The 19,704-nt window shown below is 41.1% G+C and overlaps 1 protein-coding gene across 1 annotated transcript in view; it reads left to right on the top strand.

The window, feature by feature from the left end:
* The window catches only part of XKR4 (XK related 4), a 559,646-nt gene that overhangs the window by 407,332 nt on the left and 132,610 nt on the right, over positions 1 to 19,704 (top strand). Inside the window, exon 3 of the mRNA XM_004372613.1 lies at positions 1,224 to 1,423. Coding sequence (XP_004372670.1) covers positions 1,224 to 1,423 — 200 coding nt within the window. The remainder of the gene's footprint in view (positions 1 to 1,223; positions 1,424 to 19,704) is intronic.

The following is a 19,704-nucleotide window of genomic DNA, read 5'->3' as shown; positions in this document are numbered from 1 at the left end:
GTATAAATTTTTGTAAGAGAAACTAACTTAAATTGTAAACTTTCACTTAAAGCACAATTAAAAAAAACAAAAAACAGATTACAGCCTAGAAAACCCATGGGACAGTTCTACTCTGTCACATGAGATCGCTATGAGTTGAAAATCGACATGATGGCACATAACAATGAATGAATGGATTTAGGAAATGATCATCAATGATAATATCATAAATGGTAACATCATAAAAGAGAACAAGTAGTCATAATGTGCTGCCTCTGTCAAAAATAATCTAGTTTGAACCTGATCAGACTTCTAACAATAACTATTCATTTATAGAAAATACGGAGGACAGATGTGTTAAATACAGCATGCAAATACAATCATTAAAATCAAGACAACAAAAACTATGTAAAAAATTTTAAAAAAAAGAAATAGCAGGGGAATCCATGGTGTAAAAGAGACCTAAGATACATATCAAATAATGACCATGTATGGGTCTTATTTGGATTGCATTTCAAACAAACTGTTTAAAAAAATGTTATAATCAGGAAATATGAACACTTAATATCTGCTAATATTAAGGAGGTATTGTTATTATCTGTAAGTGTAATAAATGTATTTATGTTTTAAAATTATTTTTAATAAAATATTTACAGATAAAATGATGTATGTGGGATTTGGGGAGTAAGTGGAGGTATAAATGAGAAAAGATTGGCAGCATATTCATCATTACTTAATCTGGGTGATGGGTATAGTGGATTCATTACTTTTTTTCTCTTTTTTGTATATGTTTGAAATTTTTTAATAATAAAATGTTTTAAAAAAGACATCAGGAGAATTTATAAGCACATACATTTTATTACTTTAGACATGTTTTATGTTCTAGGAGAAATCCATATCATGAATACAGATGAGGAACTGAATGGAAAGGATATGTGTAAATTTTGAAAAGTTGCAAATCCCTCTGTATCTGAGTTTCCACCTACATTTTACCCTACTCTTCTTTGTAATGCAATTCAGTGGAATGCCTTTAATGAGTACTAAAATTGCAGTGAATTCTCAAAGTGAACATTTAAGAATAAGGGTATTCTTACACTGTTAACTTTATGCCTTAAGTTATAAGTCACCAAGGTAATTGTTTCTTGTGTGTGTTTGCATATGGTGACTTGAAGGAAAGAAAACCTTGGTGTTTGAATTGCAAATTATCACTTATCTCTTTCTTCTTCTCCATGTTTTCTTTCTAGGTATTTCCACACAATATACTTAGGTATTCGAAGCCGACAGAGTGGGGAGAATGACAGGTGGAGGTTTTACTGGAAAATGGTGTATGAGTATGCAGATGTGAGTATGCTGCATTTGCTAGCCACCTTTCTGGAAAGTGCTCCACAGCTGGTCCTGCAGCTCTGCATTATCGTACAGACTCATAGCTTACAGGCCCTCCAAGGTAAGGGCTTGCAATTTGGTTTCTACACTGGGGGAAAGAGACACTGCCTACTTTTGTCACAATCCAAGGAACTTTTCTAATGCCCTTTGTTGATAAACAGCTGCCTCTGTAACATGTCTGCTCTTTTACATGTGGGTTTGTGGGTGATGTACGATGTTTTCTTCATCATTGCTTTTCATGGCTAACTTACAGAAAGACAATTCTGTTTTGCCCTTCAGCTGCACTCTAAGTAAGAAACATATATACATTTATGACTTTATGCTTGGTCAATATGGGAATAGAGTCAACAGAGGCTTTCTGGATATTAATGATAGAGTAATTTCCAAAAATTACAAAATTAGAAACATATATGTATGTGTGTGTATATATAGAGAGAGAGATGTACGTCAAAAGGAAATGGTAAGGATTGCTCTAATACTTAATAAAAGACAGGGAAAAAAATGTGCCAATATTTGACACAATGCAGTTTATATAATCCTAAATTTCATAAGATGAATATTTTTCTCAGATTAATATTTTGTGTTTTGGTGTTTTGTTTTTAATTTCATCAGTAAGGCTACTCCACTTCTAACCGAGCTGCCCTGACATTTTCTGAGGGCCTGCTGCCTCAAATCCCTTCTGGTATAAGGCAGGAGATTAGACAGATGGGTGGGTATAATAGGTGAATAAATGGGTAGATGGATGGTGGACAGGCAGCCATTTCCTAAATCAAGAGTTTGCTGGTAATTTGTCAAATTGTTTCTAAGTAGATGTTGTTAAATAGTTAATGTATTGTAATGTGCTTGTTTTGTTTAAATCTCAGCCTTGCTATGACTCGCTTCATATACACACACATTGCTATCATATCCTAAGTCATGCTCTAACTTGAAACTTATCTGATTGGTCTGGGCAATCTCTACAATGTGCTAATAACTTTTTATAGCAAGAAACATGTTAGCTTAGGCTGAGTGGTTAATTTTTTTCCTGCATATTATAGGGAAAGAAAGATATAAGCTGTACTGGTAGCCAGTGACCCAATTTTTCATCAACTCCTGGCCCAACCCTTCTTTCACAATAGAATATCTTCAGTCCAAGAAGTTTGAGAAAAGGGTCAAAAATAACCATGGAGTGTGGTTCTCAGATGCTAGAAAGCAAATTGGAGGAAAGAGAAAATGAGGTGTTTGCATCGAAACAGAAAAGAAAAGCACGGAGTGGTGTGGGTTAGTGTGGAGGGCTGCAGTTAGTGGAGTAGTGCACCTAAGGAGACTCTGGCTCTGGTATTTCACTAGCTTGCTGTGAGAACTTGTACAAGCCACTTACTCTCCCTGGGCCCCAGGCTTCACAACTGTAAAGGTCACAATAAACTGGGTGACCTCCAAACTCTTGACAGCTCTACTCCATCTTTGAATCCATGAATGCCAGCTATGTGCTTTTTGAAATCACCTGTAAATAAGAGTACAAGTGAAACTGAATGGCAGCATCACACTAAATCTCAGTCAGAATCTAGTACTTATCTCCAATACAACTTGGCAAATCCTTAATATAGTTCTACAGTCTAGAACTCTTTTTGTTGTTGTTGTTGTTGGCTGCTGTCAAGTCGATTGTGACTCATAGCAACTGCATGTGACAGAGTAGAACTGCCCCATGGGGTGGAGTTGGCTGTAATCTTTATGGAAGCAGACCACCAGGTCTTTCTCCTGTAGAGCTGCTGGATGGGTTCAAACCACCAACCTTTCAGTTCTAGAGGAGGAAAAACTAAGCAAAAAATGTGGAGGGTTACAAGCCATCTTCCTGTAGCCCAGCGTTATACTTAGTGTCTCCACTAGATTCCTAAAAGACTAAGAAAATGATAGAGACATTTTTACTCTGAAGCCAATGGAGACAGAGGAGGAAAGGTATGAGAGGGGCTAAGAACATGAGATCACCTTTTGAGTTTGAGAATTTTATGTGAAGTTTTCTAGAAAAATAAAAGAAAGAAAGAAAAAGCAACCCTTAATCTTTATCAGAGTGTTTATCCTAAACATAGGAATCAAAGTTTGTGGTTCTTAGTGTTGTACCTCTTCCCTGACAAGGGACCTCTTCAGCTTAGTAAGCTCAAGTCGATTTCCAGCACACTGCAGAATGTACACTGCAGACCTCATCCTAGGCCAAGGCAAACTTTGCTGTTAAGCTTCATGAATCCATAGGGAAAATAGGTTTTCAGTAGCTCTCAGGATGGTCAGAAGATAAGCTGATCCAAAGATCACTAGGATCAATGCAAGACAGTGAACAGAAGATGAAGAATAAGCCCACTAAGCTAATCCTAATGGGGGCATTGGTGGTTCAGTGGTAGAACTCTAACCTTTAATATGGGAGGCCTGTGTTCAGTTCCAAGCCAGTGCACTTCATACACAGCCACCACCCATCCATTAGAGGAGGCTTGTGTGTTGCTATGATGCTGAACGGTTTCAATGGAGCTTCCAGACTAAGATAGACTAGGAAGAAATGCCTGGTGATCTAATTCCAAAAATCAGCCAATGAAAACCCTATGAATCACAACAGTCTGATCTGTGAATAGATCATGGGGATGGTGCAGGACTGGGCAGCATTTCATTCTGTTGTGCCTGGGGTCGCCTTGAGTTGGGCCCAATTTGAGGGCAGTTAACAACAACAAATTAATCTTATTGTTGCTGGTTTTTAACAAGGGAGGTGGACAGAAGGTTTTGTTAAAGACAAAAGAGTGACAATACCTGATGGCAAACAACAACAAAATGGCCTCCAGCAAATGAAGACCAGCTCAGGCAACAGTGTCTGATTCCTTTTGCAATTTGTAGAGAAACCAGTCTTCAGGGAGAGAGCTTCTAAAGACCACTTTCCCCTGATAGACGATTCCACTTACAAATGAACCAGCTTATAAATTAAATTGATGGGAGTTACAGGAACAGAGCTTCTCCCCTCTAGGAAAAGGAAAATAAATGTGGTAAACCAACCTTGTCCAACATGTATTTTTATCCATCTTAGTAGTAAAAGATTCTTAGAATTTAAATGTAAAAATACAACTCTCTGCTATGAATGTAGATAATCAATGAGTGTGAGGTATTTGCAAATAGCTGTTAATTCGTATCTCTAAAATATTCTTATTTAAAAGGCAGAGAATGGTCCTAAGTCTGCAAGTCATTTCCATACATGACTATATCTAAAATTACTATTTTTCAGGATAGAAAGAAAATTTGCTTTTTTAACCTAGTTTCAACCATCTACTGCTCTCTGAAGGACACCCCTTTAAAAACAATAAGAGAATTCAACAAGAAATATGACATTTTAAAACAGATGCTAAAAATTGTATTCTCCTTATGGAAGTTGGTGTAAGCCTAAAACACCATCGGCTGTGAAAATCCTTTCTCAGCTCTCCTTACTTATTAAATAAATAAGTCAGGGATACCCCATTGTGCCGGAGGCTAAAGATTTAGTGGAGAACTGTTTAAGCAAACCGTAATGTTTCCTAAGTTTGTACTGCCCCAGGAAGTGCAGTGTGGCTCTTGTGCCCTGACCAGGAATCAAGGCAAGGCTGAACTTTGAACTTAAGCATCCAGTTTATCTCCGAAGGGTAAGAAATCCTCAAGGAGGTCCAACAGTACATGCATAGCTAAGACAACACATAATAGTGCACTCTGTCCTTCCAGAGAGTTCTAGTATATATGCTGTTATAAGTCTCTATTCCCAACCCCATATGAAAGGAAGGAAGGACGAAAGAGAGGGAGGGAGGGAGGGAGGGAGGAAGTGAGGGAGAAAGGAAGGAAGGGAGGAAGGAAGGTAGGATGGAAGGAAGCATGGATGGATGGATGGATGTGGTAGGCAATGGTGCTCCTATTCGGTCTCCATGTAGAAGATGCTGCTCTCTGTTAAAGATGTTCAGTAAGATGTGGCCCAAGTCCTGTCAGTTCTATTTTCAAGTAGTACCTCAAACTTACCCATTTCCCATCATTTCTACTTTCCCTCCCCACTAGTCTAACAACCTCCACACCACCCAGACAACCCAGACCAGCCTGCTGCTCTCCCTCTGGCCCCTCTTCCTTCCCTTCTCCTTGTAGAGCCTGAGTGGTCCTTTAGACTCTGCTCACATTCCTCATATTATTAAAGCCTCCAGTGCTCCCTGTGGCTAACTTCCTGAGCAAGTCACAGGCCGTCACATTACCATAGTCTCGTCATTGGTCCCTACCCTGCATCCATACTGCCCTTCCCTCTGTTCTGGGAACATTCCTGTCTCTACCACCAGGGCCTTTGCACTTGTTGTTAACTGTCTCTGGAATAGTCCCATCTTCTCTCCACTCCCCTACCAAAAACCAAACCCATTGCCAGTAGATTCCAACTCATAGCCACCCTATAGGACAGAGTAGAATTGCTCCATAGAGTTTCCAAGAAGCAGCTGGTGGATTTGAACTGCTGACCTTTTGGTTAGCAGCCATGCTGTTAACCACTGTGCCACCAGGGTTCCACCACTCACTCCCGTATTCCTGGTTAATTCTTACTCATCCTCCAGAATTCAGCTTAACTTCCTCCAAGTGGCCTGTCTGGACCTCCATGCTAATTTTTGTTTCCTCATTAATATTACCCCATAACACGAACTTTAGCATGTGACTTTCTTACTTTTGCTAAGCCTCCATTTTCCCATCTGTACTGGGGGATAATAGTGGATTCATAGGATTGTAAAGATTAAATGACATAATACATGTGAGGTATTTGGCAAAGAACTTCAAGGAGTAGCACAGAGCTTGTCCAAGTGAATGTGCCTAAAGTTTACCTGAAGCACTTAGTATAATGCAGATTCTGATTCAGTAGTTCTCAAGTGGGGCTTGGTTTGCAGAGCAGGGGAACAGGTGAAAAATTTGATGTCACAGGAAGAACAGTCCAAATGGGAGGTCATAAAAACCTGAATTAAGTAGTCTAGGTTAGAAATGCAAGACACATTATGAGGAGGGAACTGTCAGGCCTTGGAACAGAGGGGGCATGGATGAGCAGAAAGAAACCTCCACTTGAGTCTACTCAGCTAAGAGAGCACAGGGTGAAAATGAAGACAGGGAGGTCCTGGCAGAAGGATCCACTGGCGGGGGAGTGGGGGAGGGGAGAAAAGTGTAGCTATCTTGAGCCCAAAATGGTGAAGGACAGCCAAGTTAAGAAGTCTTGAGACTGCCAAAAACCAGCAGGACTTATGATAAGGCACCCAAGAATCTAGGCCCCTTGATTCTATCCAAGTGGTGCGAGCAGAGGTAGAAGGTAAGCGTCTGAGTTGTCCCACTTGGCCTTTTGGGTGACCTTGAGAACCTGTACAACTAGCAGGTTGGGCTAGAGGGTCTCTGAAGTCACTTTAGTCTATGGTTGTGAATCTGTGGATACTCAGTTCTGGTCACATAGACCCAGCCTCTCAAAATTGGCAGAGAAGACACTTAGATCACTTACAAATGACCGTCTGTAGGCCTCCCCCGGCTATCTGGCCCTCCTTGGGGCCATGCTTCATGGGGGTCAAAGAGCATGCTCCTTGGAGCAGCACCGGGACTGCTGTGCAGGATCCCGGTGCACCATGCACCCTCCACTGTGAGATGTGTAAACCACAGCCAGCTGCCTGTGCACATCCACCTGGCTCTTCAGTGGAACATGATCCCTGTAGATGGGCCCTCTAGATGCCTTCCCTGACGCAGTGCCAGCCAATCTACTAACCAATGTCTACACTTCAAACTCCTATCCCTTTTGTCATTACCAGAAACTCTCATTCCGTACTCGGATTATATTTAGCCACAACGTGCACAGACAGTCACAAATGAATGCCTTCCACCAGCAAGTGTCCCAGAAAAGCTTTGCTGAGCAGGACAAAACACCTACCTCTATTCTCATTTCTCCATATTCCCAAAAACTCATGGGTTGCCCCCTTACCAAGAGTTTATCCTGAATACTTTGTGAAAGGATGAAGGGAAAAAGAGCTGGAAGAAATTTCTAATTTCTCTGTTCCTGTCTTGCATCCCTTGAGGCTACAGAGGAAGTGAGAAGTTAAGGGACTGTCCTCAAATATACCAGCTAACTGGGGTAAACGAGAAATCCTTGAGTTGTGAAAGCCACGTCAGTTGTCATGTTCTGGTGAGGACTTTTGAGACTAAGCAATGGGATTTCAAGGTGCTCAACTTCATAGTAAAGCATAGAGACAGGCCCCAGCTAGCTCTACCTGGCTTGGGTTAGAAAAGAGACCCAGCTTCCCCATGCCTAAGTCCTTCCTCCTTTACCAAGTGCCACTTGCTTCTGAGTGTGCCTGCCTACAGTGCCTCTCACCTCCCCCAACTCCCCAACCCCCGTCTGTCTTTCTGCAGAGGAGGAGAGGCGCAGGCGAGAATGCCAGTCTGTGAGTGAGAAATAGTTCCAAGTCCCCTTAGATCTGTCTACTTTGCAGTTGCTATTTTAGTTAATTAATATAACACATTTATTAATGTCTATTGTGTGCATGATGGTGTGTGAAGCTCTGCACAGAGTTTTTCCCCAGAAAGTTCACGTTTTATTAAAAGTTTATAATGCAACATTATAAACAATCTGACAAAGCATATTTAGAAACACCTAGTATATCTAGGTGTATTCCAGAAGGAGCTATTCCATTTTCTGGATGGAATAATGTAAAATGAAAAGGGCCCTTAGAACATATCTAGCTCAGCCTCCCCCCTCAGGGGCACACAGCCTCTGCTTAGACAGTCCTTCTTTGTCACTGGGCAGTCCCAAGGCTTGAATCACAGAACTCTGGGTTGGAGGAACCTTACCGGGTATCTAGTGCGTCACTGGGAATCCCTGGATGGTGCAAACAGTTAACATGCTTGGCTGCTAACCAAAAGGTTGGAGGTTCAAGTCCACCCAGCGGCACTTTGGAAGAAAGGTCTGGCAATCTACTTCTGAAAAATCAGCCATTGAAAATCCTATGGAGCCACCCTTGAGTGCTGACCTCTTTTTTAACAATTATCTATATGAGACCAAATGGACAGCAGTCACTCCAAAGCATAGATGAGAGGTTAGGGGACAGTGAGACTGAGTTAATGGTAGTGAAACTATAGGGGAAATAATGAGAATGTTGACACAAGTGAAGAATGTAACCAATGTCACTGAACATTATGTATAGAAATTGTTCAATGCAAATGTGTTTTGCTGTATATATTTTTCACAAAAAAAAAAATAAAACTTTTTTTAAAAAAAACAAACCCTATGGAGCACGGTTCTACTCTGACACACATGGGGTTGCCATGAATTAGAGTCATCTCAATGACAACTGCTTTATGAAAGTAACAGATTAATAAGTAAAGGAAGTAGCTCCTGGCTTTAGGGCCGCAGGAAATGGGAAGAGGTGCTCAGACTTCCGGGGAGGGGCCTGGCCTGCTGAGTCCTGGACAACCACAGGAGCCTATCCTAGCAGCTGCTGGGATGCCACAGGAAGCCGGCCAGGCAGTGATGGAGGTGGCATGCCTGGGAGAGTTCGTCTGCCAGGGCACGTGTCAGCTGCTGCTGGTCCCTCCGAGGACCATGTGATGCCAGTGTTGGGAGTACCAAAGAAGCTGCAGCTGCAGCCAGAAGTTATAGATGTTTAGTGATAATACGATGTTGATCTGAGCTGGAAGCAAGAAAAAAGCCTCTTATCCTCTACTCTTACTGTCCAGCTTCCCACCAGGGTCACTTTGGCAGAACTTAACTGGAAGCCAGCTGATAAAGGAGTTTGGGAAATGTAGTTCACAGTGTCTCAGCCCACAGACCAGAGGTAAGAGGCACACATTCCCAGTTCTGTGTGTTACTTGTAGCTGCTTCCAGCTGAGAAACTAGAAAACCAAGCTTGTTAAATCTATTTCTGAGTAAAAGCTTGGGTGCAAACCTGAAAGATTGTCATATGAGACGAACACGTGAGCTTTAGATCATGGAGACTGTAGCACGTGAAAAACATCCAAGCAGCTGAATATAGCAACTGAGTCTTTTCTTAAATTTATGGCTAAAAATCTCAGCTGATTACCCGGCATTGTCCAGCAATCCTACTTTATTTGTCTAGTAAATTCAAAATGCCCCTAAAATGACTTTCATTCCTTCTGATGTGTCCTCAAACTTCCTATAGTCTGCCACCATCACTATTAATTGTTCACCCCACTTCTTACTTCACTGTGAAAACAGAAGCAATCAGATAAGAATTATTTCATCTGTCCACCGATGAATCTATCTGCCCCTGTACCATACACCCAGCCTTTTCTCCATTTATAATGGATGAACTGTACCTGCTCCTGTCTAAGGCCTATACTCCCATACTGGATCAATCCCCTCTCACTTACTCAGGGATCCTGTTCATGGCAGTATCCTCTCTCTCCCCTGCATTATTGGCTGTTTGCTTTCTACTGGATCATTGCCATCAGTACATAAACAAACACACCTAACAACTCCCATTTTCATTAAAGAAAAAAATTGACCCTACCATACATACTGCTGTATGACTTTCTTGCTCTCCATAGACAAACTCCTTGAAAAATTTGTCTGTATTATCTGTCTCTTCTTTCTGACCGTCCATCCTCTATATCTGTTTCTGCTTTATGTTTACACATTATTTTTGAAGTATAACACATATACAGAAAAGTATACAATATAAGAAAATACAACCCAAATCAAAAACATTAATAACATCAAAGAAGCTCCACTCTTACCCTCTTCTAACCACTATCCCCTCTCTTCTCTGCAAGTGTGATCACTATTGTGAACATAAATTAGTTTTGCAGGTTTTTGACCTTCATATAAGTGAAATCATACGTTTGTGTTTGTGTGTAGGTGTGTGTTTGTGCATGTGTTTTTTGGTATTCTTCCATTCAGCATTATGCTTGTGAGATGTAGTTGCATGTAGCAGTAACCCATTCATTTTTATTGCTCTATAGTAATCCATTCTAAGAGTAAACCTCACTTTATTTATCCATTCTACTATTGTTGATAGTGGGGCCCTGGTGGCGCAGTGGTTAAGCATTCGAATGATAACCAAAAAGTCAGCATTTCAAATCCACTGGCCGCTCCTTAGAAACCCTACAAGGCAATTCTGCTCTGTCCCATAGGGTCACTATGAGTCGCAGTCGACTCAACAGCAACGGGTTTGGTTTGGGGTTTTTTTTTTTCACTATTATTGATGGACATTTGGTTTGTTTTCATCTTGGAGGTTTTACGAATAATGCTACTGTCTTAGTCAGGGTTCTGTAAAGAAACAGAACCAGTGAGGTATAGATATAGATACATTTACTTCAAGGAATTGGCTTACACAATTGTGGGGACTGGAAAGTCCAAAACTCATAGGTCAGGTGACAGGCTGGAGACTCCTACTGGCTTGCATCCCAGGCACTGTAGGGTAGATCAGGTAACAGGAAGAATGAGGTGAAAGTGCTGCCAAAATATCTATTTATAGTTTGAAGGCAGACCACACCCTAGGGAAACTCCCTTTTTGCTCTTAAGACTTTTAACTGATTGACTATATTACATTAGATAACTTTGTGGAAGGTACTCTGCCTTACTTAAGCCCAATTGATTTAATCTACAACAGCACATGTAACCACTCCATGACAACAGATAGAAAAGTGTTTGACCAAACAACTGGGAACCATAGCCTTGCCAAGTTGATAAGCAAAATTGACTATCACAGCTACTATGGACTTATGTGTCTTTATTACCACGAATATATATTTGTCTTGAGTTTATACCTAAAAGTGGAATTACTGAGTCACAGGCTTCCGATGCATTGAACTTTAGGAGACAATGCCAAAGTGGTAAAGTAGAGGGCCACAGCAAAGGTAAGGGAAAACTTCAATGAGATGGATTGACACACTGGCCACAAAAATGGACTCAAACATGCCAACAATCATAAAGATGGCACAGGACTGGGCAATGTTTCATTCTGTTATACATGGGGTCACCATGAGTCAGAACTGACTCGTCAGCAACTAACAACAAGCATCAACAAGGGGGAGACTGGTGATGATGCTAGGACTCAGAGGTTATCACACACCCATTCCTCATGTAGTATTGCACCACCACACTTGGCACATATTAGGCAATCAATGGATATTTTTTGAAATAAAGGAAGAGTGAATGCTGGCTATGTGAGAAGCCCTGTTCTAGGAATGACTGATACAACAACAAATGGCATATCCCTGCTCTCAAAGAATTCAATCCAATGGAAAACAAAGACCAAAACATTACTATAACTCAATGTGCTGTGTACTGTTGGTGGTCATTTTAAGGTCGTTTGGTTATGCAGGGATCTCTTATGGAACATGATAGAGGGCAAGTAGAAATGCAGTGCTGTCAGTGTTCAAAAAATGGGACATCCGGGAATGTTGAAAGAATCAGGGAAGTTTTCATGAGACTAGTGACTTTTGCACTGGGTAACAAGCAATGCCTATCATTTTGTCAAGATGAAATGTTGATAAGGAGGATGTTCTGTAAGGAAGAGATAGCAACATGAACAAGACCAGGGGGTGGGAGAACCATTGGGTTGGTCCATGCTTCTGTCTGTGCACCAATGCTGATGATAAACCAAAAAAACAATCCATTGCTGTTGAGTCGATTCTGATTCATGGCTAGCCCACATGTTATAGAGTAGAACTGCTCCATAGGGTTTTCTTGGCTGTAATCTTTACAGAAGCAGATTGCCAAGCCTTTCTTCTGCAGTGCTGCTGGGTAGGTTCAAACCACCAACCTTTACATTAGTAGTTGAGTGCATACTGTGCCACCCAGGGATGGGATTGTTGATGTTATTTATAGCACATAATTAGGTTTATTCCTAACAGTTGAAACATTTCTGTAATAGTAAATTTTTACATATATGCTTTAAAATATAACACCCTACTTTCCTGTATTTCTTATTTTTGAGCCTGTGTGTTTACATTATTCAATACTTGGGGCTATCAATAAATAAATCAATAAAATACTAAACAGCTAGTCATCTTAATCAATACCTATGTGGAGTTCAGTTTTAAAGACACATTCCCAAAAACTTTGTAAGGACAGAATTACAAAGTTTCGATGGAGTGTTGGTCACATCGCTCCACTCTGTTTAAAAGTATTGGCAGAATAAATGATTGGTGTCATTGAGGGTAATGGCATTATTGATTTCTTTATTTTACGTTCAATAGTCTCTGAGTCATGGTACCACCCCAAGTTATACTTAGAAGATCAGAGAGAAGCTTCATTCGCTTATCATTGATTCAAGTGCTTGAAATCAACTCTGTATGGTATACCAGCCCCCAGCACAGCTGTGAATAGTTTTGAATTTGAATCATTTTGAACATAATATGAAATAAGGAGCCTCACTATTTTTAGGTTCTACTTATTTATCTCCAATAATCAAACACAAATCTTGGTATTTATCCACTCAGTATATTCTCTCCCTTTCCCTTTCTCCTCTCCCTCCCCCAGCCTTTTCCTCTCTCTCTCTTTCCTGCTCCCCCTCCTCCCTCTGAGATGTGAACACATATACATGTTCAGGCATAGGGTGATGAACTGAGTTATGTATGCGGGCAAATAGATATTGAGATTAGTTGGATGTTCTCTAGCTATGAAGAGAAGAGAACTAACGGAAAGTTCCTGGAGAGGTTGGTACAACTCCATAGGGTTTCCAGGGTGTGGCAGGTAGATTCAAACTGCTGACCTTTTGGTTAGCACCCTAGCTCTTAATCACTGCACCACCAGGGCTCTTTGTTTGGAATAGAGACTCATAAATAAAGTACTGTCTGCAATGAAACACTGGCTGTTTTTTTTGTTTGTTTTGTTTTGTTTTGTTTTTGCCTTTCTTGTGGCTTCTTGGTTTGCCAACATCCAGACCCCTAAAATTCTAGTAATGATTCAGCACTTCTCACCTTCGAAGGTGTGAACTTGGAAGCCCAAGTTTATTATCCTTTTACCTGACCTTTGGCAGCCCCCAACCTTAGAGTTGATGTTTGTTTTGACTAAATATTAACATACCATGATTATAGTTTCTAAATGCTGAAAATACCTACTGTGAATGGTAACCAAGGTGTTTGCTGAGGAGGAGCAAAAGGAGAAACAGGTGAGGTCACCTCAATAAAATATTCAAAAGCAGCTTACTACTGGTATTTCCCCAAATAGCTTTTATTCTAGGAAGCCACCAACAGTTACATCATCAAGAGTCCTGACCAGTTCTGATTGGGCAGGTATAGGAAGGAAGCTCCCATAACTACTTCAGTAGTGGTCACTGTAAAACCTGCTCATAAAGTGCACCTTCCAGTCCAGAGTTACATTTTGCATTTATTCGGCAGATTGGAGTTAGACTGAGTTTTAAAGCATTTCTCAGACACATTAAGCTAATATTTTTGATGACTCAACAGAAATAAAGAACTGGGATCATTTCCTGTTGAATGATTCAAGAAAGGCTGTCTTTTTTGTTTTTCTTCAATGCACTACTCATGTATAGGAGAATGTAAGTATGTAATATACGGAAAGAGAGAGAGAGAGGGCCTTGCATACTGCCAAAGCCAGATGGAAGCAGGGGGAAAAAGAGAAGTGACTGATTCAATTGGTATGTAACTTTGTTAATCTAAAATCATAGGGATTCACTCCTCAAAGCTCACAATGAGCCGCTGATTGCAGAAGGACAGGGACTGCTTTGCGCTGCCTGGCTGAGGTTTTGTCAGCACTTTAATTGTGATCCTCAGCTTCCGTAGCTTATAACTCAGCTGTAGAAAGTCTGAGAGTCCATGAGAGTAAAGAGACTCCAAAATTCCAAAACTTTTTTTAAACATCTATAATATTGTCAGTGCAAACACTTAGACACTTCTAAGGGTATGTGGGGGGACATTGGTGGTTCAGTGATAGAATTCTCGTTTCCATGCAGGAGACCCGGGTTCGATTCCTGGCCAAGGCACTTCATGCACAGCCACCATCTATCTGTCAGTGGAGGCTTGCGTGTTGTTATGATGCTGAACAGGTTTTACCAGAGCTTCCAGACTAAGACAGACCAGGAAGAAAGATCTGGTGATCTACTTCTGAAAATCAGCCAAGGAAAACCCTGTGGATCACAATGGCACAATCTGCAACCAATCATAGGAATGGTGCAGGACCAAGAGGCATTTCGTTCCATAGTGCATGGAGTCACCATGAGTCGGGGGGCGACTCAACAGCAGCTAACAACACAGAGTATGAAGCGTTCTCAAATGTAGGGCTGAAAAGTAGGCGCTTCCATTGAATAGCCTTCAGCGAAGGCAGATTTTTCCAAATTTTCATTACCTAAAACACTGAGTTAAAATTCAAATTAAAACACATCCCCTATGATGTAAATAGGAAACAAATATTTTTAACAAAGACCTTTGGAATAAATGATTGAATAAATGGATGAAGATCACTATTTTGCAGATTTTAAAAAACCACATAGAGAAGTGACATAATTACAACAACCATTTAAATTTTATTTTTAAATATTTTGTGAACACAGAAGGAGAGATTTATTTCAAATTCAAGGATGCCAGAGAGTTTCATGGAAGAGGAAGTGTTGGACCTTAAAGAACAGGTAAAACGATTTCCAGTGTAGAAATGTATGGGAAGCAGAGCTGATGGGCCATCTGAGCAAAGTCAAGGAATCAGGGAAGTGTAGGAATCTTCCTGGGACGTGCCTGATTTAGCATTGCCAACCACAGAGAAGGAAGTGGAAATGCTGGGAAGGAAAGCAGGTGGGGGCCTCATTATGGAGGACCTCCAAATCCTGGAATGGGAACTGTGAACTTGATCCTGAAGTTCAAGGATCCTGAAAATTGCTCTTTATTCTTCATTAGAACCTGAAAGAAGTCTGCATTAATTGTTGCATTCCTTTACTCGTAAACATTGATTGAGTACCTCTTCCATGGCAGGCACAGATTTGGACACTAGAGAAACAAAGATGACTCAGACCATTGACCCCTAAAGAATTTATAGGCTAGTAACGGTAAGCAGCACATGAGCTTGAGTTTGAGTTACAGTAATAGTTGAAGCAGTAAAAATAGAAGAGATCACCTAGGTAGAGCTTATTGGAGAAGAAGAAGGGCAGGGACGGAATCCTGGTGGCATCTGCATTTAAGGGTTTAGAGTAGAAGAGGAGTCAGTGAAGGAGAAGAAGGAAATGAGAGCAGTGTGAGTTAGCAAAGTTAGCAAAGATAACACAACCAGTAACAGGTGGAGCTGCGACCAGAGCCCAGGGTTCTGGACTCCATCTCCCTGGGTAGAGACCTCAATGTGGAGAAATTTCATCATGGACGATCTTGGATGTTTGCACTCACTGTGTAGCCATGAGTGTGTTTCTTAACCACACCAAGTCTTTGCTTTCTTGTCTATGAAAGAACTGAATTGTCTACCTAGCAGTGCTGTGTAAGAGTTAATAAGATAAACAATGTAGAGAATCTAGATGTATATCCGGCCTATGGATGCTTTCTTGCTTCCTTCTTTGCTTGTCTCAAATGGAGAAGATGAGCATTCTAGCATGTTTCTTAAATTTTCTAAGAAACAGGTTTCATAATCCACATTTTATTTCTCTTTTCGAGGGATGTAAACCAATTTAACTCATTTTACCTAAACTTGGAGTTATATATTAGCTCTCTATCCCAGGAGTTCTCAGTCTGACCTGAGGTTCCTTGCACACTCCAGAGTCAGTGCTGCCTGTGTTGGTGCTACTCTTGTTTCTCCTGCCCCTGGAGTTGCCACAAAAGGTTCTGAAGCCTCAGAAATCTTCCAGCAAATGACAGTTCGGCTCTGCTCTGTCCACTGCCCTGTATTTTTAGCACAAAGTACCACTTATAGCCTTGATATTTTTGAAGGTTTATACATTTATGAGGAAAAAAATATTGTGCATTTTCTTTAAAGTTTCTTAGCATATCACCTCCACTCCATTATAAATCAAAACTAACCTTTACTCACCAGCCCTTTCATAAGTGTTGAGATATTTTCTGCAGTCCTAGGAAAGTATAGGATTGCTTACATTGGTAGCCCTATCTTCTCGATGTTAGAGGCAGCCCTGACTTAGTGCATAGCATTAATCCAATAAATGACTCAAGGAATATTTCTTTCCGTGTCCTCATTGTACACTCTTCTCTCTCTTGTTTCTCTCTCTCTCACACACACACACATACACACTCACACACAAATACAAGTATACATGGGATCACAAGCACAAACCGCTTCTCAAACTGTCATAATGCCTGTTGACAATGGCACTTGCCCCCCCCCACCACCACTACCACCCAGAGAATGAAATAGGTACTCAGGCTGTTTCTTCGAGGATCGTAATGGAGAGAATGTTCAGAGCCAAAAAGACCTAGTGGTGAATCTCAGCTCCACCGCTTAATAACTTTTGACCTGTTTCTCTACCTCTCTGAATCTGTTTCTTCATCAAAGTCGTGTGGAAAGTAGCACCTCTCTCATAGGGCATCTGGGAGAATGGCTGAGACCATGTGAATGACAAGTGCCCTGTGTCACCCCTGGTGTGTGACAAGTACTTACAGAGGGTTCTCTTCCTCCTTGTCATGTGGACAGTATTTAGGTCTCATGTGGCAGTACAGATTACAAAGAAACAGACCATTTATAAGCCCAGATACCAACCTTAACACTAAGAATGCACCGTCAAATAAACTTAGGCACACATCACAGTTTTTTCCCCTCAAAGAAGACAAAAACAAAGAAAGAGAGAAGGAGGGACGGGGGTGGAAGGAGGAGGGAGGGGAAAAATCTCAACCTGAAATATCAAAAGTCAAAGAAAAAAAACAAAATCACATGAGTTTCTTGTCCCTGAGTCCCCTGATGTTGCCTTAATTCTTCACTTATTTGACACCTGTGAGGACATATGCATGCTGCCTGCACCTCGTGGATATAGGAAAACAATACGAAACAGTAACCTGATATTAAAGACACCAAAAACGCACTTCTGGAAACACTAGATTTTCTTCAGCCTTTTTTAATTCACTGAGTTCTAGGAGATCACACCTCTCCTAACACTTATAAAGAGAATTTGTGAGCGAGATTGTGCACAAGTAATACCCATGCCATGCTCGAGGCAACATGTTGCCATGGCACCAATCAAATTTTGTCTTCATCAGAGAATAGAAATTAAAACTGACAATGCTTGAGTATAAATGTTTTTGTTTGTCCCAGTAAGCAGTGCTAGTGCTTGGAAAGGGAGGATGTCTGGTTTTGTTTTGTTTGTGTGTGTGTGTGTGTGTGTGTGTGTGTGTGTGTATGTGTGTTTAACTTCTGGTTTTGAAACAATAGTACCTTAAAATGAGTAGGACAAGAAATAGTGCAAAGAGTTTAGAAAAACAAAGAATCCCCCAAAGGAGCTCATTATTCTTTATAAATTTACATTATCAAAGGATTTGGAAATGCCAAAAAGCAAGTTCTTAATGGTCAGAAGTGGTGGCATCATCTCAGACTAATGGGGTGCAACTACAAGATTGATCTGGAAACCTAATTGGCTATTTTTATGGCTGATCTTATATTGGAGCTATAAAATATCCATTGTGCTTCAGGGAATATTGTGCATTTGGCTCTCATAATAAAAGAAATATTGCAAATCAAGGGAGGTCATCTGCTTTGCAGAAAAACAAGAGAATGGTTGACATGAAATTCAGGAAAGTGGTTGCCTGTGGGGATGGGGTTGGGGAGGAAGGGGCTTCGCAGGTGTTGGTGATGTTCGATTTCTTAAGTTGAAGGGTATGTTATTATTCCTCTTCATACTCCACAAAGACATTGCATAGCCTCATTTGTATGTGATATATTTCATAATAAAATTTAGCAAGCAAGCAAGTGAATAAGAGAGAGAATAGAAAATGGCAGGAGAATGGGGCAGTGGATGCAAGCCTCAACTCTACTGCTCACCAGCTAAGCAACTGAGTGCATGACACCCAGCACCACTGAGACTCAGCTTTCTCATCTGAAATGAAAGGTCACTTTCAAAATGGTCACTGTACTCTCTTCTGTCTTGAAAATTATACCACTCTATGTATATCACAGAGCCCCTGGGTGACATAAACAGTTAAGTGTTCAACTACTAACTGATAGGTTGGCAGTTCGAACCCACCCAGAGCCTCCTCCTGTGGATCTACTTCCAAAAAATCAACCATTGAAAGCCCCATGAAGCCCAGGTCTACTCTGACACACATGGAATCGTCATGAGTCAGAGTCAACTCCATGGCAATTGGTTGGTTGGTTTATGTATATCAATGGGATACAATATTGCTGAATTAATCATACTGGAGAATATCGTCATGCAAAAAATAAAATCCTACAGTTACTGTGGAATCATCCACCCCAGTCTGACTAATGATGTAAGTGATTCAGGAGCCCAGGTGGTACAGTGGTTAAAGCGCTCAGCTGCTTACCAAAAGGTCGGTGGAAAGATGAGGCAGCCTGCTTCCATAAAGACTACATCCTTGGAAACTTGATGGGGCAGTTCTACTCTATCCTATAGGGTCACTATGAGTTGGGATCGACTCCTCAGCAGTGGGTTTGGTGTTTTGGGTTTTTTTGTAAGTGATTCGCCCCTCCCAGGTGAACCTCCATACATAACCCTGCTCTTTGGTGAGCAGAGTTGTGGAGACTTTTTTTCAAGCAGGATGTTATAACATCATTGGTAGTTTAAAAGGACGAAGGTTTAGAGTCTGGTACTCAGAGGTCTTGTATGACACAACATGCCACACTCTTCTCCCTGGCTGTCTCAGAGGTCACGTCTGACATAACACACCACACTACTCCCTGGCTGTCACCTCCTCCCTTCAGCATCTCTGAATCCAAGCTAGCAATATGCCAGTCTCAACCAGTTAACCCAATGCCTACAAGTCAACTCCAACTCATGGCGACCCCATGTGTGTCAGAGTAAAACTGCTCCATAGGGTTTTCATAACTGTGACTTTTTGGAAGTAGACCAATAGACTTTTCTTCCAATGTGCCTCTGGGGGGTTCAAACTGGTAACTTTTCCAATAATCACCACATGCTACCCCTTTTTGCCATCCAGGGACCACTACTGATCTGAAGAGGCATCTAATTATTTCATGTTCATTAAATGCTGTTAGGTGTTGCATATCCCCCCTGCCCCGAGAGTACCAATATAACCTATACTTTTCAGGACTGGGCTAAGCATCTTACCTATCAAATTTCAAGGAAAGGCTCCCTTTCAGTTTGCAGAATCAAGACAGGGACATCCTCTGTCTTCATCCTTCCAACACATATTGATGGAGTGCCTGCTGCTGCCCCGCCTTTGCCAGCTGCAGGCTCCCACTTTATTTCTCAGAGCACAGATAGATATGATGGTTACAAA

Source organism: Trichechus manatus, unplaced genomic scaffold, assembly GCF_000243295.1.
Source record: "Trichechus manatus latirostris isolate Lorelei unplaced genomic scaffold, TriManLat1.0 scaffold00018, whole genome shotgun sequence".
NCBI classification, from domain to species: Eukaryota; Metazoa; Chordata; class Mammalia; order Sirenia; family Trichechidae; genus Trichechus; species Trichechus manatus.
The sequence above is the reverse complement of the archived record's forward strand: the minus strand, read 5'-3'. Positions and strand labels throughout refer to the sequence as shown.